The sequence below is a fragment of the Scardinius erythrophthalmus genome (assembly GCF_964197995.2).
Source record: "Scardinius erythrophthalmus genome assembly, chromosome: 17".
Lineage (NCBI taxonomy): Eukaryota > Metazoa > Chordata > Actinopteri > Cypriniformes > Leuciscidae > Scardinius > Scardinius erythrophthalmus.
The window spans coordinates 21,238,323-21,260,240 of record NC_138237.1 but is presented as its reverse complement, the minus strand read 5'-3'; the positions used below and the strand labels follow the sequence as shown (position 1 = coordinate 21,260,240).

General features: G+C 38.8%; 2 protein-coding genes across 3 annotated transcripts; one reads left to right on the top strand and one right to left on the bottom strand.

Moving 5' to 3' along the window:
* The first annotated feature begins 1,490 nt into the window (after positions 1–1,490).
* On the top strand, positions 1,491–6,950 carry slc29a2 (solute carrier family 29 member 2). 2 transcript variants are annotated; one of them, XM_081390238.1, is made up of 13 exons: positions 1,491–1,539; positions 2,470–2,512; positions 2,680–2,758; positions 2,844–2,977; positions 3,107–3,246; positions 3,418–3,552; positions 4,941–5,038; positions 5,220–5,298; positions 5,386–5,519; positions 5,650–5,749; positions 5,826–5,911; positions 6,020–6,219; positions 6,410–6,950. In XM_081390238.1, exons 2-13 carry the CDS (start codon positions 2,481–2,483, stop codon positions 6,519–6,521), a joined length of 1,329 nt encoding a protein of 442 aa, XP_081246364.1. In that variant the 5' UTR covers positions 1,491–1,539; positions 2,470–2,480; the 3' UTR covers positions 6,522–6,950. The 2 variants fall into 2 exon arrangements, with proteins under 2 accessions (XP_081246364.1, XP_081246365.1); XM_081390239.1 differs by having other exon boundaries at positions 1,497–1,746; positions 6,410–6,851.
* Positions 6,951–7,170: 220 nt separating this feature from the next.
* Positions 7,171–21,797, bottom strand: actn3a (actinin alpha 3a). The gene is made up of 21 exons (XM_081391584.1): positions 21,476–21,797; positions 16,175–16,289; positions 15,436–15,555; positions 15,218–15,304; positions 13,017–13,104; positions 12,665–12,743; positions 11,910–11,991; positions 11,735–11,820; positions 11,531–11,623; positions 11,168–11,398; positions 10,910–11,057; positions 10,655–10,805; positions 10,445–10,553; positions 9,528–9,668; positions 9,116–9,298; positions 8,853–8,987; positions 8,574–8,753; positions 8,263–8,409; positions 8,096–8,161; positions 7,801–7,959; positions 7,171–7,694 (listed from the first exon to the last, which is right to left on the bottom strand). The coding sequence occupies exons 1-21, from the start codon at positions 21,605–21,607 to the stop codon at positions 7,536–7,538; spliced, it is 2,691 nt and encodes an 896-aa protein (XP_081247710.1). The 5' UTR covers positions 21,608–21,797; the 3' UTR covers positions 7,171–7,535.
* Positions 21,798–21,918: the final 121 nt, after the last annotated feature.

The following is a 21,918-nucleotide window of genomic DNA, read 5'->3' as shown; positions in this document are numbered from 1 at the left end:
GGATGGCTGAAGGCGGCGAAGACGGCCGGCTTCCTCAGGCGCTGTCCTAAGCTTGCTGGTCGCTGGTTTCAACGGCGGCGGCTCTCAAGATCCAGCGATGCGAAGAGCGTCGCTGAAGACAAGAAAATCAGAATTTTAGCCTGTGAGCGCTGAATATATACACGCTGGCCACGCCCATTCTGACGGTTAGAAGGGTGTGGAGGGCGCGAAGCGCCCTCATTGGTTGCCGCGTTCAGAGCGCTCACCGATAGGCTTAAGCAGTTGCAGCCGAGCAGCCAATGAGCACGCTTATTTAGCCTGCCTAGGTCTGTCGGCTGCTGCACTGCGTTGACAATGAATACAAAATTAAGGATAATTTTTTGGCTTCAGATCTCGAAGAAAGAAGACTTTCCCGATGCGTAAGCTACTTACGCAATACGAGAGAACCTCTCGTAAGAGAACAGCACTACCGCTTGACTCTATAGCTCCGCCTCCAGGACCTCGGCTTTTCCCGGAGAGAATCGGAAAGCTGTTTTTTCTTTTAAAATTATAATAAAACTAAACACTTTTTGGAGATATTAAGGATGCACTACTACTCTATAGGTACTCAAGATTAACATGAGATTAGGTGAAACTGTGCATGTACCCTTTAAGGACTTGGACTCGACTCGGACTCGACAATGGTGGACTCGGACCCAACACTATAAAATAAGTAGGCCTAAGTCCTAATTGGTGTGAAAATGCGTTTGTATTTTTATATCAAAAGGCTGGATAAGTGGATATGTAAGGGAAAACAATTGTTGGGGTTATGACACTATCCACAATATTCCGACGTCTGGTAGGGATGGACTAAGAAATGAAGCCTCTTAAAGCTTCGAAGCTTTTCTCTCGTTGTTTTGGGAAAAGATTCGAAGCATCAGGAGTTTTGATAACAGTGCCATCTTGTGGCGGTCTTATTGAATGTATAGTACTCCGTTGATAAAAGCCTGATAACGCTAAAAATGTGTTCAGTTTTCTGAGAATAGAATTCACATATTGAAGTGTTGCAATAAATTAAATATAATAACAATAATAATAACACTACCATGTATGAATATTGAATAATAATGTCTTTTCGAAAATCCATATTTGAATCACAGCTCTTTTCAAATTTACTTAGCCTTAAGCTTTTTGCAATATAAAAATGATCAATATGCAGGCTATTTGCAGTATAAAAAAATCATAGTGGATTATATTGTGCTTATATGAGTGTTGACTTTATTCATATATTAAACAATATTAAATAGTTGTTAATAAAATATTAATAATAAACAAAATGATTAAAAACATGTCCTATTTTCCCGATAGCTGTTTCAACACTGAAAACAAAATAAATACTAACACGGATGAAGAAGACACGTGGGTTTGTTGTGTGTGACGTCACCTGACCCGATTGGCTCCACTCACCCATGAGTCAGAGGTGGGCTGGACTAGGAATCATTTTCAAAAAAAAAAACGCGCGCTTGAGCAGCATAGACAGTAAAAGAAAGTTGAGGAGAGACGACGTGTGTCTACGACTCTGTGAGCATTTTAATATACTGAATATTCTGTTTTTAAAATACTTTAAATGAACGCATCGAATTTTAGAATAATATATTCTATTTCAGTGCAGTCACTGAATCAATATTTATTTATACCAGCAGTAATTGCTCGAATGTAGTCTCTATTTCACTCGTTCTTTTTTTTTCGAAATCCATTGGAAAGTTGGTTGACAGATCATAGAAGGGAGTAGGTATTGTTTGGGCATAAGTTATATGCTTTCAGATTTTGAAATTCAGAATTATGCTTTTACTGTATATTCTATTTGATATAAATGCTTATTTTATTTATAAAACTCAATAAGTCAATAAATTAAACAAGAACTAGACATTAATACTGATCAACGTTACGATAGTTTAAGTAGTTCGTCGTTGAAGCTGAACTTGACGCGGGTTTTTCAAGTTGACAGTTAACTGATGATGACATCATCCGGGAAATACGTTTCCCGCGTTTCTTTCTTGTGTTTCAGGTGTTTAGTAATAATTTAAACAAGTTCCTACTGGTGGGCCTCATCCCACAGGATGACTTTAAATCATTTAATTATATAAAAATAAATGAATTATGAAGCTAAAACACAAACATCAAGATGTAAACTGAAATCAAATGTTTCCCTCTCAATATTTTTTTTATTGAATTAGAATCTAGAATCTTATAGAATCACAAAACAAATCATGGTTAATTAAATGTATTTTATAAACAATAACAGTTTCTGTTAATAAACAAGCAGTGCTTGCAAAATTACAGCAGAAATACTTGAGGAAACAGCTTCTGGTATTTACTTCACCCTTAACTCCTGTAGATGTCAGTACAGTAATATAAAATCAGTGCTATATGGTTGTGTATTGATGTCACTAACTTGATCATGATCTAACAACAAAAATGTAACTTTTTCTTTTTCTTTTTTTCTCTCAGAACATTTCAAAATGAGGATTTGTAAGGGGACATCAGATAAGCAGTGAGTGGAGTTCTGATGCCGATGTCAACTGATTTAGAGAACAGAAAATCAGTTGGCATAATGGCCATGCTGAATTATTCAGGAAAAAATAATAAGATGTCAACTTTCATTCATTTTGTTTAGTTTATGAAATAATGTTATCATAATTGTCTCTCTAACCTTGACAGTGGCCTTGTGGCTGGTATCTTTTTCTTGTTGGGAATGGGAACTCTGCTTCCATGGAACTTCTTCATAACTGCAATGAATGTAAGACAGACATACCTTTACTGATTAACACTTAAGGTTATCTTTAAATGTCATGTGCTCATCCTCCATTCTCTTCTGTTTGCAGTATTTCACTGACCGTTTGAGAAATGGGACAGATTCTTCACAGTCAGACCCGTATATGTTTGGTAACATGAGTGTGCTGCTAGCCCAGCTTCCCTTGCTGCTATTCACACTTCTCAACTCCTTTCTATACCAGCAGTGAGTTCTTGGTTCAGTCAAGCAAAGTTCATTTTGTTTACTTTTGCATGTCGTAGTGTTGTATTGGTACAGAGGAGTATAGGTCGTATTATAATCATGAGTTATTTTGTTCTCGTTTGCTTTATGTAGCATTGCAGAGAAGATGCGGATTGCGGGTAGCTTGGTCTTCATATTACTCCTCTTCATTCTCACGGCCATTTTAGTGAAAGTTAAGATGGACCTGGACCACTTCTTTTCCATTACCATGGCAACAATCTGGTTTATTAACAGTATGTTTCTTATGCCTTACATCTACAGTATGTTCACATTTACCTTTTTGATTCATATTGAATAGAGTATTAGAATTGATCCACTCCACTTCTACTTCAGCACCTTTCAGCGAGTGAATCAGTGGACAAATTTAACTCCCCTCGTCGTTCTTGCACTTTCTTCTCTCTCAGTGTTTGGGGCCGTTCTGCAAGGTAGTCTGTTTGGTCTGGTCAGTAAACTACCCCCGAGATTCAGCTCCCTGTTTATGAGTGGACAGGCGGTAGCAGGAATCTTCTCGGGTCTTGCCATGCTGTTATCGAATATATGTAAGTACCTGCAAACTCCTTACAAATTGAATGATAAAAATCATATTCTTCTAAATAAGAGGATAATGTACATCCAGCTGGTTGCTATTGAAAAATAAACCCAAACACTCTAACAGGGCTCCAGACTGCGACCAAATGGTCGCATTTTGCGACCAAAATTTGAGAGTGTGACTTAATTTTATATCCAGTCGCACATATGCGACCAGTAAATTTCATCTCGTAGGCTATAGTGTGTCATAGTGGGCGACAACCGACGTCCCGTCTGCGATGCTTTACGACATCATGAAAAAAAGACTAGCATGTTTCATTTTTTAACGGTCCTCCATGACGGGTTCCGTCAAGAGTGAATGAGTGTGTGTGTGTGTGTGTGTGTGTGTGTGTGTGTGTGTGTGCGCGTGAGTGAGCGAGCGAGCGAGAGTGAAGCCTCTGTTATACTCCAGTTTGGACGCTTACACGACAGCTGCGCACAGCTCGGTCGCGGACTACTTGTATTTATACTTTCTGCTGAGGTCCGCTCGGGGAACGCGTTCAACGCATGCGCAGTAGATCGGTCTGGACAGTATAATCGATAATATTTTTTATATTTACAGTTTATATTTGCATTTATGTCAAAACCTAGACACTTTCAAACATCAAAATGACATTTATTAATATGTATTCGTGTCAAAATGACATATAAACATCTTTTCCTATTCTATTTTGCCTGGAAATGCTTCCAACAGGCTTGCGTGAAAAATAGGCATTGGTTCTATTTCTAGCATGCACGCATTTTCCGTTTTTTCAAATTCGGCGTCCATGTTATTTCCAGCTCTTTCGCGGTTTTAACCTAATGAACGAGCACCCTTTTGTCCGCGCGGTCACAAAAAATGGGAGGCTTTGTCATCCCACAGTGCTACCAAACACTTTCTGTATACACTTTCTGTATCTGCACCATAATTTCTGTACGTTAAGTCTATTTATTATCAAAGCATTTGTCTGTAATAGTTATTTAGGGGGAAAATGTGAAGGTGTGCCCCTAAATTTTCTGCTTGCGCTCCTAAAATTTTAAGTCAGGGGCTACAGCGCTCCTAATAAAAAAAGTTAGTCTGGAGCCCTGTCTAATTCTAAACCCAAATTTCTCTGTTATTCTGAACATTTAGCATAGCCCTAATATTTGTAATTTTTTTTACAACTTCTTTAAGCTGTAACAGAATGTTAGTGGCTGCGGACGGGAGGGAAACACACGTTGCGGGAGCAGGGTTTAAAAAAAAACAGTCCCATGCAGGCCTCTAATGTGCAGCCCTCTTCCACACCATGCCTACTTGAACCTATATAATACGAGGCAGGGGCTTTTTATTAAAACTCTGAGAGAAAAACATTTATGCTGACAGTTTTTATGCCTCCTTTAGTTAAAACCGACTCTGAGAGTTCTGCCCTTGGATATTTCATTACCCCCTGTGCCGCCACTCTGCTTACTTTGTGCTGCTATCTCATACTTCCGCATCTGGTAGGTGCCTTAGGCCATCATGATTTCTTTTTACTTGTCATTTAACTGTTGAGCGTCACAACACAGATAAAAGCATTTACTGCTCATTTAAAAATTGCTCTAAAATATGAAAATAGTGCATTAACGATATTCTGATTATTTATGTTATTTTGTATAAATGAAATTCCTTGTTATATTTCAGAGATTTGCCCAACTTTATTTGGAAAATGTGTCCCCTAAAACTGCAGAGACCCAGAAAGAGCCACCAGCAGATAGATCTGGTATGTCAAATTGCACATTTTTCCAGTGTTTGGACAAACTACAGCAAAGACAATCACTGTGATTTTGTGTTATTTTCGTTGCTACAGAGATGGATAAAATGAAGTTAGATGATGCTGACAATGGATTCGATAACATTGGTGAAACTGAAGCATGTAAAAAGCTGAATGAGCTCAAACAAGAACCTGAGGAGAAGTCAACTGTGCCACAGGTCTTCAAAAAGGTATACTGGAAGTATTTTGTTATTATAACCAGCATCCTTGTTTCAAACCTCAGGAAAAATGTAGTACATTTATTTTAAGACAAGTTATAATAAATATCTGGATTTATTTTATTTAACTTAATTTTTTTAGATATGGGTGATGGCATTTTGTGTGACATGCGTGTTTGCCGTCACACTGTCCGTTTTCCCAGCAATTACCGTAAATACAAAATCTTCTGGCTTATTTGAAGGTGAGTCTACAAAAGATTATAATTATGCATTATGCTTTTCAAAGCACTTTGATTTATATCCTTTTTCATCTTATAGAGAACATCTTTATCCCTTTGTGTTCATTCATTGTCTTCAATGTGATGGACTGGATAGGCAGAAGTCTCACTTCTCGTCTTCAGTGGGTGAGTCTCATCGGATCCTGTGTCAGCACAATACAGTGCTATGATAATGATTACCAATGGAAATGATTCTTTATCTAACATATCATTTTTCTTTTCCCAAATTCCCAGCCTTCGATGAAGAGTAAATTATTCCCTCTTTTCGTGGTATTACGGGTAGTTTTCATTCCTGCCCTCATGCTCTGCAACGTTCAGCCTCGCTCCTATCTTCCAGTCTTTTTCAGTCATGACTTGGCTTATATTATCTTCATGTCTTTGTTTGCCATCACAAGTGGATATTTTGCCTGCCTCTCCATGAGCTATGCTGCACAGTAAGTACTCTTAAAGATAACACGAAAATATTTTCAAAATCAACTGGGTTAAGTAAATATTACATTTATTCTGTGTGTCACTATTCCTGGTATTTTCAACCCATTGACCCACATAACATACTGACAAACCCATTGCCCCACATAATATTTCTCGGAACACCCACAAACTCTTCTGTTTTTTTTTATCTAGGCTGGTGAGGCCTAAAGATGCAGAGACAGCAGGGGCTCTGATGACCTTCTTCCTGGCTTTGGGACTCTCTCTGGGTGCCGCTCTCTCCTTTGGCCTTAAAAAAATTCTTTAGGGAAAATCTCATTACTCACCAACATTTTTCGAGTGAGAACTGTCTTGACGCCTTTGTATATTTATTTTTCCTTGCTCTATTCTGGACTTAATTGCACTTTATAGTCATGATTTTGAAGATCTCTCGAAGGAAAGAATGAGAAACAAATTTAGATATCGTAGATGTTGTAAACTTTTATCTTTATCTTATGGTGTATTTTATGTTCCTACCTTTCATTTTTACATTTCCATTGGATGTTTTTTAAGGGAAATATTTTGTGAATAAGTTGTATCTTGGTGCACTATTTACCTTTTATATTTTGTATGCTTTTTTTATTTGTGCGTTTTTTTAAATAAAATGAAAAAATATGAACGCTTCATGTGATTAGTCACTCTGACCTGTCAGTAACAGCTTAAGCCCTGCATAGAAATAAAAAAAAGATTAGATTTGCTGGTGCCTTTATGTGGAATTTTGTGGGCTTAGCATGAATTGCAGACATTACTGAGCAACATTACTATTATAGTCTATGCATAATGGAAAACTAACATTTATATTATATATATAAATATACATACACATTATATAAATAACTTATGTTAGATTAATCGATTTGATAGCACTAATATATATACAGTATATATATATATATTAAACAACAAAATACACAAAATTTGATATTCTTTAGGATCATTTATTTTTCTTCCTCCAAAATGTAAGCCATTTGTATGAGGGGAGAGCAGATGTCTCTTATTAACTGTCAGTGTGAAGAATGATGTTCTGACAGGTTTTTGTACTCTTCAATCCCTACTGGCTTGTGAAAACTTTTCACCGCAAAAGGGACAGACCACTAACAAGGATCAAACAGCAATTGATGGTGTCCCTCATCATGTTATATCAACTGGTGACGCACAGGACCAAATCATTGCAGCAAGGCCATCCATTACATCTGACATTGTTCTTGGAGTTAGATGTTTAAGGGTTTCATGAATTTAGGGGAAGGGTATACTATATAGGTGGTGGATGTGACAAAGGGCTCTACAAGTCACTCTCTCCATATAGGGCACTGGAGAAGGAGATATAATCAAGGGAGCCTGGGGGAGCATCACCGCCCATGTACTTGGTCATGCGGCTGATACAGTATTCGGCTTGTTCTGGGGGCAGCTCCCTTCTCAGCTCCTCCACTGTAATGTATGCCTGTAGAATGTAGTAAAAAATGGATGCTTAGACAGCAGGAACCATAATCAGCAGATTCTCATAAAGCACACATAGGTTCTTGTGATGGTTCTTAGTTTGGAATTACCTTGTCAGAAGCTAGTATCTTGAAGGAGGCCACAACTTGTTCAGCAGTGTCAGTCTCTGCTGTCTCCCTGGTCATGAAGTCAATAAAGGCCTGGAAGGTGACAACTCCTGTGTTGTTGGGGTCCACCAGAGTCATAATGCGTGCAAATTCAACTTCACCCTAAAAACAAAAAGGGGTTTATATGAGAAATAATTCCATAGAGAGAAAGTTGATTTTGTGTCCTGGTATTTCTGGATGATTTTAAAGCAACGGAAAAACTGGCAGTCATATTTTGACCAGGACTATATGCCCTCACCAGATCATAACCCATAGAAATCAGGCAGGCACGGAAGTCATCAGGATCCATCATGCCATTCCTCTTCTGCAAATACAAAAAATGGAGGTGCTTATTTTACAATTTGGACAATGTTGCACAACTTTGTGTATTCTAAGTAGAAACCAAAGATTCCATGTATTGCAAACCCGGTCAAAGTGGTTGAATGAGGCTCTGAACTCATTCAGCTGCTCCTGGCTGATGCCCTTGGCGTCACGGGTCAGGATCTGGTTCTCAACCTCATTGATTGTGCGGGCAATGGTGGTGAGGAGCTGCTCCCATCCCACACGGACATGCTGAAATGTACATAATAGGAAACATGCCTTGTAGGTAAGGTGAGATTAAAGGAACTTGATGGAAATGGACGTCTATGTAAGACACCTTAGCTAATGACACTTGAGGAAAACTTCAAAGAGGAAATACATTTCAGAATGAATAGAAAATAGCTGGTCGTCAGTACCTCCATAGTGTAGTTGGTGTGCTTATTGTCAAAGATCAGTCCCTCCTGGCTGAGCTGGTGGTCTCCCTCCAGTTTGTCAATATTGGATTTGTAATTAATGATGTTCTGTTCATATGTTTTCAGATTGTTCATCTGTTCCTCAAGGGAACCGGAAATGTCAATTGACACATGGCTGATCTCCTGTTGACCATGAGGAAGATTATTTCAGATATTTCAGTTTTAGTTTTCACACTATGTAATATGTAACTTTAAATGCGAGTAAGGTGTATGGTGAAACACCTCCATCTTGGTCTGAATCCAGGGTCCAATGATATTGGCCTGACCAGCAAACTGGCGCCTCAGCCTCTCACTGGACTGTTGCCTGGCCACTTCCTCTTGCAACACCTGGTCACGCATTGGGACTAATTGCTTCACCTGTTGTTGGCAAGGAAGCAATATTTCTCAGTGGGAAAGCTGAAAGGAGCTTAAATGACTCCATATTAAACCATTTTTTTATTGCTGATTATTCTGAAATTGTAAAATATAGCTTGTAAAGTACTCACAGCTTCCCATTTGTTGCTAATATCCTGTTGAGAGAGGACAGTGTAGGGATTCTCACCCACTATCTTGATCCCGTACGTCTGAGCTATCTTCAGGATCTCATTATGAATGCCCATGATGGCCAAGCGCTCCTTATCAGCTTCTGGTAGGGTCGCCTTGAATTGGTCATGGGCTGTGATCAAACTCTGAGGTTGATAAAAGCAGGAGAGAACCAAATGATGTTAAGACATTGTGAGTAATTAGTCAATGAAAATAAGGTAGAAAAAGGGGATCATTAGAGAAGTTAAGTGAGATTTAAGGGAACTACAAAAATGTCCTAGGCCCAAAACATATTGAGAAGATACTGAAGCTCAGTTACACAATGTTATTTAGGAAGATGAGCATTCCTTCAAGCATTTAGCGTTTGTCTTTCACCTGAATCTCCTCAATGCTGTGCACAATGAACATGTCCTGCAGATCTTCCATAGCTCCATCCATCCAGTTGTTGAAGGGCGCAGCCCTCTTGGCAAACTCCAGATACAACTGGTCAATTGTTTCCCAAAGCTTTTCCACACGCTATGGCAAAGCAAAGAGAAAGATTACAGCAAGCCCACACACTTTATTCACTGTAAATATCACATTTTATTCATACTCTTTATTACCCTGGAAATCCAGAGTTCTCGCGAGAGCACAAGTTGAATTTGCTCAGCGAGTTACTCTGGCGTCGAATAATGATGCTCATTAAATATGCCCTTGTATCGGAGCTGCACCAATCACATCGGGTTATCTGATATAGGCGGGCCAGAGGCGAGCTAAACAGATGATGACGACAGTGCTGTGATGTCGAAGTCATTAGTAAACATTGCAAGATGGCTATGGATGAACACCAGTTCTTTGAAACGGCTTTGGCCACTACAATGAACGAGTTAGACTTGGCTTTTTATCTAAAAGAGGAACAGAAGACAGAGCTCGAATCGTTCCTTTGCAAGAAGGACGTTTTCTGCTGTTTTTCCGACCGAATACGGCAAGAGACAGAGTCTAATCTACCAGTTAGCTCCACTGGTAGCTAAGCGTATGGGGCTTGTTATGATTGGTCGTAGTGTTATCCAATTGTGTGCAGTGAGATTTTCAAATGCATGCTTGGTGCCGCCCCTCGAGCTGGCCGATTTTCATTAGTCGATGCCAGACCATTAATCTTTCAGATTTAGGTCTGGATTTCCAGGCTAACTCTTTATTGCCTAAACATGCAAAAGAGTCTTAATGTTTCTGGAAGTAGAATCTACATTGGTTTTTACCCCATTCTCAATTCAAGAAATAGACAATTGGGGAAGAGTTTTATCATATACATGTACCTCCAGTGATTCTCTCCTTTTCTGGGTCAGGGTGCCTAGGTTGTCCCACTGGTCACAGATGCCCTGGCATCGGGCATTGATGGTGGCAGCATCATAAAAGTCCAGTTCACTAAAGAACAGCGTATTTTATTATCATTTTCATTACCTACAGTAAAATATGTAAGAAAGTACTATCCTTATTTCAAGGGGCCTGAGGTGGATCTATCTTACTTGAGCTCCTGTGCAATGGCAGCGATCTGTTCCACTCTGTCCTGGTGAGCAGCCAGGTCGCTTTCAAAGGCCTCGTGTTTCCTCATCAGAGCACGGATCTCCATCAGAGATGCTGACTCGTAGTCCTTCTGAGACAGCAGCTCCACCTTTCCTGTGTTGAGCATTACAAAACGAGAAGAATGAGAAAAAACGAGGAGGAATATGTCAGTTGTCAAAGTAGAGTTCAAATGGCTGACTAAAAGTTGTGCTTAATACCTGTGGTCCATGATTCATGCAAGGTAGACTTCTGCTTAAACTTTTCAGCCAGGTGGTCCAGTCTCTCCAGACGACGGATTTCTGTGAGCAGCCACTCCTCGTAACCTTTCTCTACCTGCTCCAGACCCTTCCAGGCATTGGCAATGTCCTGCAGAAGGGGACAGCAGGTAGAATATACTTTCAACTCTATAGGGTACTTGAAAGCCAAGGTCATTTACCCCCATATACATGTGTTAAGAAAAATGGAGCAACACATACTGAAACCATTTTGCCCTCAGAGGGCATGAAAGCAGGCCTGTTGCTGAGCCTCAGCTTGGTCTGCAGGGTGTTGAAGTTTATCTCCAGCTGACACTTCTCCTGAACTTTGGGTGGCTTATGCACACGACGATAATCTCTGAAATCCTCCAGTTTCTGTTGCATGGCATGCATTGTCTGCTCGGCCACACGGTTCTCCAACCAGGGGGTGGTCCTTTGGATCCACAACAGAAGCTTAGGAGAAAATGTAAGTGTATGTTTAAGTGGGTTGAAGAAGAACCATGGGGAGAACCAAGACTAGCAGGCACATGTTTATAGAAATTAACAAAATATTGTACATCTAATAGAGAATTTGAGTGTTCTCACCTCGCTAGCCAGTTTCTCGTATTCTTCCATCAGCTTCTCGTTTTCCTGATTCACAGCCAATACTTTGCAAATCCTGTTAGCTGCTGTCTCAGCCTGGAGGACAGTGTGACTGATTACAAAGGGAAAATAAGGTGGGCAATTACATTCTAAAAGGAGCGACTCTCCTTCCTATACAGATGTTCATCTCCAGAAGAATTCCCATACCTGCTCTGCACCAGCGAAAGCATGGTAGAAACATGACACATAGGTCATGATGGCCTTCTCATCAGGTTTCGGAGTGTTCACAATATCTGAAATAGAGACAAACAAACTATTCGGGAAACCATTTTATTTTTACATTTTGAAAAATGAAATTGCATGATTCTTCAAGAGGTTGTACCATCTGCATCAAGCATTTTAGGGATGTCAAGGTATTTCTCTGCTACCTCAAAAGCAGTGTTGAGGTTGCCAATGGGGTCATCCTGCAATGGCAGACAAAGCCAGGAAGAAATTCAATGAAGAATTAATCGATAAACAAAAGAAACGTTTTTTCCACACTCCCCAACTGAACTTTGCACGAAACGACAGTTAATCATTAACCATCATGGCAAAATTGTCATACTCATTTACATCATAAACACCATTTTTAGATATGACACATGCCATTTTATACACTGCTGCAGACCATTAGTGACATCATTAAACAGGCAAAAGAAAAAAAGATTTTTTTTTTTGATAAATTTAGTTCTTTACAAAAAAGTATGATGTCAGATGGTAATACCATGGCACTTTGATATCTACCATGATTTATAGTTATACCATGATTACCATGTTCATGTACAATGCTGAACTGAAATAATTGAAAGAATTTCATGGAATAAAAAAGACAAACCAAATGAGACCTTTTTCTCCAGACCTTAAGAAAAATAGCGTTAATTTTTTTAGTGTAAAATTCAGCTCCTTTTTTATTTTAGAAGCAATTAACAGTGCATTCACAGCCCAAGAGACAATGTTAGTTACAACGAGGTCAAAGATGACAGATATAGTGTGAGTGTAAAGGTGAGTTTGAAACAGCAGATGAATGGACATATAGCTAATGAACAAAAAAGAAGGCAGAGATGCATGATGAGAGTGACTGAAAGGGGGTGATGGCACCTTGCGCAGTTTGGCGTAATCGATGAGGTCAGGTCTGTGTCTGTGGATGAGGGCACAGAGAGCCAGGCCATCCTTCCAACTGAGACACAGACCACAAGCAAAAGGAGGAAAACATGGAGAAAGAACAAGAAAAGAGTCATGGGAATGATTAACAAAATGATAAGTGTTGTGCAGAGGTGCTCGGTGAAAGTTTAGAAGCATGATGGGTAATGCGAAGATGAGTTTTAACAGAGATAATGTACACATGTGCACACTAACAAGAGCTGTAATCGGTTAAACGGAGTATGAGATAGTGAAAATAAGCCAACATGCTGGTCTCTCCAAAGGTCAACAGGAGTAAAGCAGAAATCACCTGATGTGGAAGTTCTGCACGTTGACATTCCTGTAGGGGGCAGTCTTCCTCTGACACCACAGCAGCAAGCCCTCCTTAGCAGAGGTCTCTGTGAGGATCAGGTCAGTGGATCATCAGGTCAGTTGACCTTACCCTTCAACATTTCATTTTAAAGATACGCTCATTTGACATTTCGTTCATATGAGTAAATTCAAGCAATTTGCTCCTAAAATGGAATTTGCCTCTGGATTCACAAATGCTTCGTAAACCTCAGATTTGACAGTTAAACGTGTATGTTAATGAATTCCAGTCATTTCAGCATAATCCCATTCCATGAAAATTACAACTAGTCTCTTCTGAACTCCTCTCTCAGATTTGTCTCCAGTATATTGCAGAAATATAAAAGAGACTTATTGGCCAACATGCCTACAACAATTACTGTGGCGAATAGGGCAGGGTAGAGAGCCATGGGGAGTGAGGCTGGTTGCGCACGTGTTAATGAGGGTCACCTGCATGCCACACCATTCTCGAGCCCCATGGAGGAGCTCCGGAAGAATAAAAGAAGCAACATCAGTGGGACTCGAGACCGGTGTGGCGTGCAGGTGACGCTCATTAAAGGTGAACTAAGTAACTTTTTAATTTTAACATTGAGCTCATTTTTTTGTAAATTTGGAGTGCTGTCAATACAGAAAACAATTACAAAAATCAGTGTTGCCTACACCGTGTTATCCTCTTTTTAAAATTTGCACCCTGTTGACTTCAATGGGGCAAGTTTTAAACCTGCTTTTAGCCTCTTAACATCCTTGATATGTCATTACAAGTGCACAGCTAATGTGAGTGATTCCTTCGGAGTGAACGCGGGTCAATCTGACTGCAGTAGATGTGAAAGATATGAATAAAAATGATGTTATTTCAGCCAGCGCACATACCTGTATTTTCTTCCTGTTTTCGGTCGAAGTCCATAGTAATCGATTGTCGAGTTCACGCGTGTGATCATAGGTACTAAACCTATGCGTGTGAACTCGACAATCGATTACTATGGGCTTCGACCGAAAACAGGAAGAAAATACAGGTATGTGCGCTGGCTGAAATAAACATCATTTTTATTCATATCTTTCACATCTACTGCAGTCAGATTCACCCGTGTTCACTCTGAAGGAATCACTCACATGACCTGTGCACTTGTAATGACACATCAAGGATGTTAAGAGGCTAAAAGCAGGTTTAAAACTTGCCCCATTTGGGCCCCAAGTCAACAGGGTGCAAATTTTAAAAAGAGGATAACATGGTGTAGGCAACACCGATTTTTGTCATTGTTTTCTGTATTGACAGCACTCTAAATTTACAAAAAAATGAGCTCAATGTTAAAATTGACCGGAGTTCTCCTTTAAGTGTGAAAAAAAGGCCTACTGATTTTCCCAATAATATTAATCTATAATAACATGCACTATGCAGATGTTTTCCTTGCAGATGTGTGGTTGTGAACAGGTGTAAATTTACTAATTGTCATGATTCTGCCTTCTAGTCTTTGATTTTCCCTGGTCTTGAGGCAGGATCATGACAGGCCCATGTTTTATGTGCACACACATGGCCTTTTGCTAGACCATGTGCTTGTGTTGTCTCGTCATCTAGCCCCGCCCTCCTTGTTATCCTTGTTTAGTCATTATTGTTTCCCCATTATCACCTGTTGCTTGTCATTAGTTTCTCTCTATTTAATCCCCTCATGTTCTCTGTCCTGTGTCGGTTCATTGTCAAACTTAGTGTGTCTTACATTGCGTAGTAATCTATGTGAGATCTGTCCGTGAGTAAATCTATTGAACGTCTTGTCTAAGTAGAAGTTTGATCCTGTTTTTGTTATAGTGTAGTTTGTCAAGTGTTAGTCTAGTTTTGTCTTCTCTCGTCAGTCTTGCCCTTGTTTTGCCCCCTCGTGGGTTTTCTGTTTTTGAGCCTTAATAAACCATTGAATGTCTGCAAATCGTCTGCGATTGGGTTCTCTCCTTCTAAACCATAACACTAATACTAAGCCAAATACTAATCACTTCTACAATGGCACTGGTAACTATAAAAACGTACTTTTGTGCGATGCCTCATCTATGCTACTTGGTGTCAATAAAAGTTCAAAGCGACTTTCAAACCAACCAGTGTGACAAACGAAATGAGTGGGGCTTTAAATAAACAAGAGCGCAGAGGTGCTAATGTGTCAAATGTTTGGAGTCTCTCACCCTCCACTGAAATGTCCTGGATTGCAAAGCGCAGGATGATGGTCCAGATCATCCCAAGGGTCATTTTCACATTGCCATCCACAATCTCTGCAAGTCAGAACAGACAGAAAAAACAGTTTCACTTGACAGAAGAGTAAAGTTATGGAAATGGACAAGAATAGAGGGGCTTACGGTGACGATATTAGAGAATCTGAAGGAGATGAAGTTTTTATCCTTACCTTCAGCGCCGATGGAAACCAGCTTGACTCCCTTGCTGCTGATATAGTCCAGGGCCTTGTTTACGTTGGCGATCTTGTGAAAACGCATTTTGCCTTTGTCTGGTTTAGGGAGTCTCTCACCTGATACCACACACACAAATCAATTCATAAGTACATGTATATTCCTTTGCTTCATGTGAGGGTATTAATAAGGGAAGTGTAAAGTAACAACATCTTTACATAAGCTACATTTGGGAACATGAAAAAGTTATATGCATTTACAAAGGTCAGAAAACAAATCCAATAGGAAAATAATATAAAAGTGGGAGGAAATCCACACATAGCTGCAAAAATTTTTGTTTTAGGGTCTTTAGAATTCAAGCTTATTGATATTTTTATATTTATAATAGTATTTAATTAATTTACTTTATATTTTTATTTCATTTTTCTTGTTTAATGTGTTTATGACACTTAACCTTGCAAATGACATGTGCAACACTGTTTTCTGTAATCTCCCACCGTCCCAATCAATGATCCAAAAGGGGATCAAAGTTCGTTTACCCAGAAGTGCTACAGTATACTTATTTAACGTCCTGGGGTGCGTTTCCCGAAACTCGACCATATAGTTGGCCAACGATGCTTTCGGGAAACGCACCCCAGATTGTTTCACGAGTGCAAACCTGATATTGACCAATGGCCAACAGAACACTGCTATGGGACACAGAGCACGTATAATCAACAGATCAAGTGAGACGCTTACCTGAGATAACCTCCAGCAGCAGCATGAGTTTGAGTCCATTCCTGAAGTCTTCCTCAATGTTCTCGATCTGTGTCCCTGCCTTACGCAGGTGAGAGTTGCACCAGGCAGTGAAGGTCTGAGGGGAAAAAAATACAATATAGGTCATATAAAAATACAGAATGACATCCCTTTTCTTGAAATAATTTGTAACATCAAATAATAAAGAAAATGGCTGTAAACGCATAAGAGCAGGCCTAGGCTTACAATGGAATATCAAAACAAAATAAAATGGTACTATGAAGCCATTTGTCCCCACATTTAAAATATCTGAGGTGGCATTTTTTGTTTTGGTGGCATTTTTTCCTTGAGCAAAGGTTCATTTTTGACCCTGACCTACACATAGAGTTGGATCTATAAACAGTGTTGACTGTATATGCCTCACTGGGAGCCCCAGCGTAAGAGAGAAGGGGAAAGAGAGCGAATAAGGTGACTGAAGAATGCCAAGGACCAACGTAATTTGATGTAAGGCTGGAAGTGGAGACTCTTTAGCAGCAGGTGGCCACCCTTCAAATCACCCCTCCTCTGACAAAGATCACCAAAATTAGCCTGTGTCCCATGGGAGGGGGAGGTGAAGAGGAGGAAGAGGAAAGGGGGAGTGAAGGAAGCTATATTGGGGAGCCATGAGACACCAGCAGACAGCTGAAAGCACAGCATTCCTGGAACAGACGCTCAAAACACTACAGCGAAAGAAAATGTTTGATGTTCCACAGTGCTGGGCCCATTTATTTTATATAAAACATACTCATAAAACATCAAAAGCAATACACTTTGCTGAGTGTTGTGTTAAATTGGAGTTGAAAAGACTGCATGATATAACACTGATTTTGCAATTATTTTAGTGGCCACCCAAGCATGAGCACCAGGAACATTAAACATTTTTCTTGGACGTCCTTGAACTCACTACATTGCGAATGAGAGAATAAATATTTAGTCAAGCAACAGGTTGGTCGTACAGAAATAACTTGGCATGTCAGTAATGGTTTCATTGCGTTTTCACAGGCTTATATCTTTAGCAGTGATGATTTATCAACTCTTTAAATCAATCAAACATTTTAAAAAATCTGCATGTAATGCTTTTAACAGATATTTTTCATATACAAAGCTTTGATTAATAGCTTTTAAATAGCTTCAGATCTGAGTATTAATGAAAGGGTAATGCTTAATGGACATCAAAAATATAAAGCACACACAGACTGAAACTGATTTTATTTCCTGAATCTTCTTGTTCTGAGGTTCTTGTTCTAATTTCTGATACTGTACTATGATGACCACAGCAAATACAGTCTCGATCACTGAGCCGTCATTTTAGCCTCGCGATCCAATGGCACTCCAGTTGCATCATCATTTCAACCATGCATGCATCTGTGCAAAAGCTTTGCATTTATGAGTCAGCTGACTGCAGCCTCAATGCTATCATGACAGGGCATTGTTTAAAATGAAGACAATTCACCCATCGACTCATGCACACACAGATATTAAGAATATATTCTACATGTTATTGTATATTTTTATAAAATAAAGGAACACAGCATTTTTTTATCCATTTTTTATTTTAACTTTTTTTTTTTTTAAATAAACAAAACACATTTGGATATTTGGTTATATTGATCCATTCATAGGTAAGTATATACCCTTAAAAAAAATGGTGGATTATTGCAAATATTAGTTACACTTTATTTTAAGGTGTCCATGTTACAGTGTAATGATATACATTTAAGGACTGAGTAATAATAATTAACTACATGCACTTACTTCAGGATTAGGGTGTGGTTGCATGCAATTATGCATAATTTACAGTAATTATGTAGTAATAATAATAATAATAATAGTAACTACATGTTTAATGATATGTTACATATACTTACCATAGTAATAACAGTAAATTATGCATAATTACATGCAACTAACCCTCAACCAAATCCTAATCCTACCCTAACCCTAGAGTAGGTACATGTAGTTACTTAATATTACTCAGTACTTAAATATATAATTACACTGTAACAGTGACACCTTAAAATAAAGTGTAACCATAAAGTGTTACCCAAATATTTTACCCAATAAAGACCTTCACCTAAGCCTTATAGTCTTGTTTTTATTGGGGGATGACAACAGCCGATAACAGATCATTTACGATCTACAGATGATTTTTGCTCATATTTTGAATTAGATTTTCTTTTTATATTTTCTGTATTCACTTTAATTTTATTTTAGTAATTTTGTGGGGGGTTTTATTAGTAGTTTTAGCTCATTTTAAATTATTTAGTTATTTTAGTACTTCAAGTACTTTATAGTTATTTTAGTACCTCAACAAAAAAAGATGAGAAATTTCACCTGGTCACCTAGCTGAAATAAAGTAAGTTTGTTATTACATTAAATTTTATTATTACATTTTTATAGTTTTAGTTAGATAATGGGAACACTACCCAGCTGTAAAGGTATAACGCCACTGAAATCGACACTAACAAAAATACCTATATGTTTCCTTACGTTTTGACCAGGATGTCACATAATTACTGACAGAATCTATAGAGGGAATACATGTGGTTGTGAGGAATTGTAGGGATGAGGCACATTCAGGTGAAAGGGCTGAACTTAGGAGTCTGGGTAACATGATATTTACAGTTTGAAGGCCTGGCATTTAAAGCTATAACCTTGCTATGGCATTGCATTTGACTTTTGTTTGCACAGCAAAAGCAATATAAGCTATTTAAATACACCGTAGCACCTTTCGTTAACTTTAAGGTGGTATAAAACCTATGGAAGACACCTAAAGTGGAAATCAACAGCTCAAGTGGGAAGGGGATTGAACCACAGAAACTTGTGACCTGCAACCAGTTATTATTATTGTCCTATTATATGTTCCACCCTCTTTTATTGTTCGCATTTAAACTGCCATGAAAGTCAAATAAATTTACCTGTCTGACCTGTTCTCCAGTTAACTACCCCTTTCCCACCCCCATGCTTTCATTAGGTAGTTTATAGAAGCTCCCCTACAAGGACACCTCTTCTGGAATAGCAACTGCCATTCGATCGTACTCATGACTTTCTTCACCCCACCCCCCCCCCACCATTTCCCACCTCTACCCACACCCCTACCGTATGCCTGAAGAATGTGCACACCTATCTGAAACCCTCAGGTTCTGTGGCACTAGGGTTCCTTAATGGAATGGGGGGGGGGGGGAACTGAACAATTCCTCTGACTTTGATTTGCAGATCTCATAAAAAGATGGACGAAATACACATTTAATTGAATGAAATATGCATACCTGTGCATTAGTGCTAAAAAAGTAAAGAGTGCTTTGAGTGTAATACTTTGAGACCATAGAAGTGTCCATGAAACCCTCATGTTGGAGAACTCAGTGACATTTTCCATGTAACTGATGCAGGTAATTGATGAGGCCTGGACTTCATGCACCATGGCTCAAACTGATGACTTTATAGGCAAGGAGAGTAGAAAGGTTCTGGGACACAACATAGAATTTATATGTTTCTGAATCAGAATCTCTCTCTTTATCAAAGACCAATGGTCCATGCAGGATCTGACACATTAAAGTTATGCAAAACTGCACAGATGAGTTCTCTAATAAACTAGTCCCAACAAGTGGCAAAGGGACCAAGAAAAACACAAGGATGCTTAGGTTTAAAAAGTAATTCACTGAAGCAGGAAGACTTAACAGGAATAACAAACCAAAGTAAAAGGAAGCCTGTGATATCAGCATCGAAGTCAAGTTTTGTGAAGAGGATTGTGCAGTGGGACAGTTCTGCATTGACATAATTGCTCACATTCAAGTGCAAAAAAAATTTGTGTTCAATCTTTATTTAGATCCCCTTCAGCTTCCACAACGTGTTCGCTAGGCTAGGCTACCAGGAGTACACATAAAAATACATCAACAGTATGACAAAAACAATGAATGCTACTGCAAAAACCAAAACATTATCACCCTATACAGTGAACATACAAAATTACACATTTTCATTGGGAAATTGGGACCCTTCACTTTGTTTTTTTTACCCAAATTATTATTTTTAAGCATTAAAGGCGCTATAATGTGTGTCGTTTGTGCTGGGAGAACTATTATGTTTCATAATTTCATATAATGCAAACATAATTGATAATAGTAGTTTTACGTGGCTGGCCTAAACTGCATTACACAATAGGGTTGCAAAACTCTGAATGAAAAACAAATTATACAATTTAGTTTGACGTCCTGAGGATGATGATGATGATGATTTTTTTTAAGGTAAAGGACCATCAGAATATATTTTGTAACCTATTCATGGAAAGTGCCAGTTTCTTAGACTGTTTTTTAGACCAAATTGACCTACCATTCTGAAACTCACTAAACTATAATGTGAATTTCAGTTTAGTAGTGAGTGCACTCAGCAAGATAGAAAGGTGTGCGCTTCCAACGAGATGTAAATAAATCTGCAGTGTAGTCATGTTAAATCCTTGCTTATTAATAAACACCTCTCAACATGAACTGCAATTACAATCAACAGACGATGATAAACAAACTGGAACCCTTGGATTAATGGGTTAAGGGGACAGAATGGGGCCAGTATTTTTAGTTGTAGAATCTATTTGCAGCTCTCAGTGCTGCTTAACCACTTCCTCCATTTTGAACACTGACTCTCCTCTCTAACGGTTGCCTCATCTGTTCAGCTGTCACTGTCACTTTGGTGTAGTTGTCTAATGCAATGTAGGTGCAGCATCGTGCTCTATAATGCAAGTAGTCTACTTAATTTCTGCTCAAAGCTATTAACAGGCAAATAAAAGATTCTCAATTGCTGTGAAGTAAAACGATTTCATACAAATGTAATTTGATTTTTTTATATTTGTTATATATTTGAGTAACTAGTGACAGTACATAAAATGAACATTTCTCGTTTCCTCAATTAAATTAATTTTTAACCAATGTTTAGTAATGATAGCATTATGATTATCATATTTTTTTTAGTTAATTATTTTTAATCAATGGTTGAAATTAAAGTTAGACAACATTATCCAATCATTCGAGTTGCTCAAGTCAATGAAGCTACAGCTGATTGGTCCGTGCTACAAAGCGGTATACAACGTGCAGATTCGACGATACCAGTGCAAAAGTCGCACAAGTAAACCTTACAATATTGCTTTTCAGTCCATAAGGTAGGCTAAAACACGATTAAAACTTGTATATAATCTAATATCTTAGTTTCTTCTGGCTGTACACCAACTCAGTTTATGTAAACCTTTATAAAGAAAATTAAAAAGTGAGATTTGACCTTCCTCTGCTGCTTCTCCCAGGCCGGGTCCAGTAACAGGTCTCGATCCCAGTCGTTTTCTTGGGTCATGTATTCCTCAGTCGTAGTCATCATGTAAGAACTATATTGCACTTGCGTTTCAATCGCTGTCATTTTGCCGTCTTTCCTGGGGTGCTTGGTATCCCCTCAACCTACACAACCTAATTATTTACCTCTTAATTCAACATACACGCCCTGTGCCGTACAATCGGAGTCCCGTGAGGGTTTGGAGAGAAGACAGACCCTGCTCCCACCGGCCGATGAGCTGACAGCTGCTGCCCAAACTCTACAAGTAACGGCGCCCAATATGAGTGACTAACTGCTGCAGTATTTGGTCACAACTTAATTTCCTAAAAGGTGATGGGCGGGATTTAAGAACGGTATAGAATGAGAGGAGTTAACTTTGATTATTGAGTTAAGTAAAC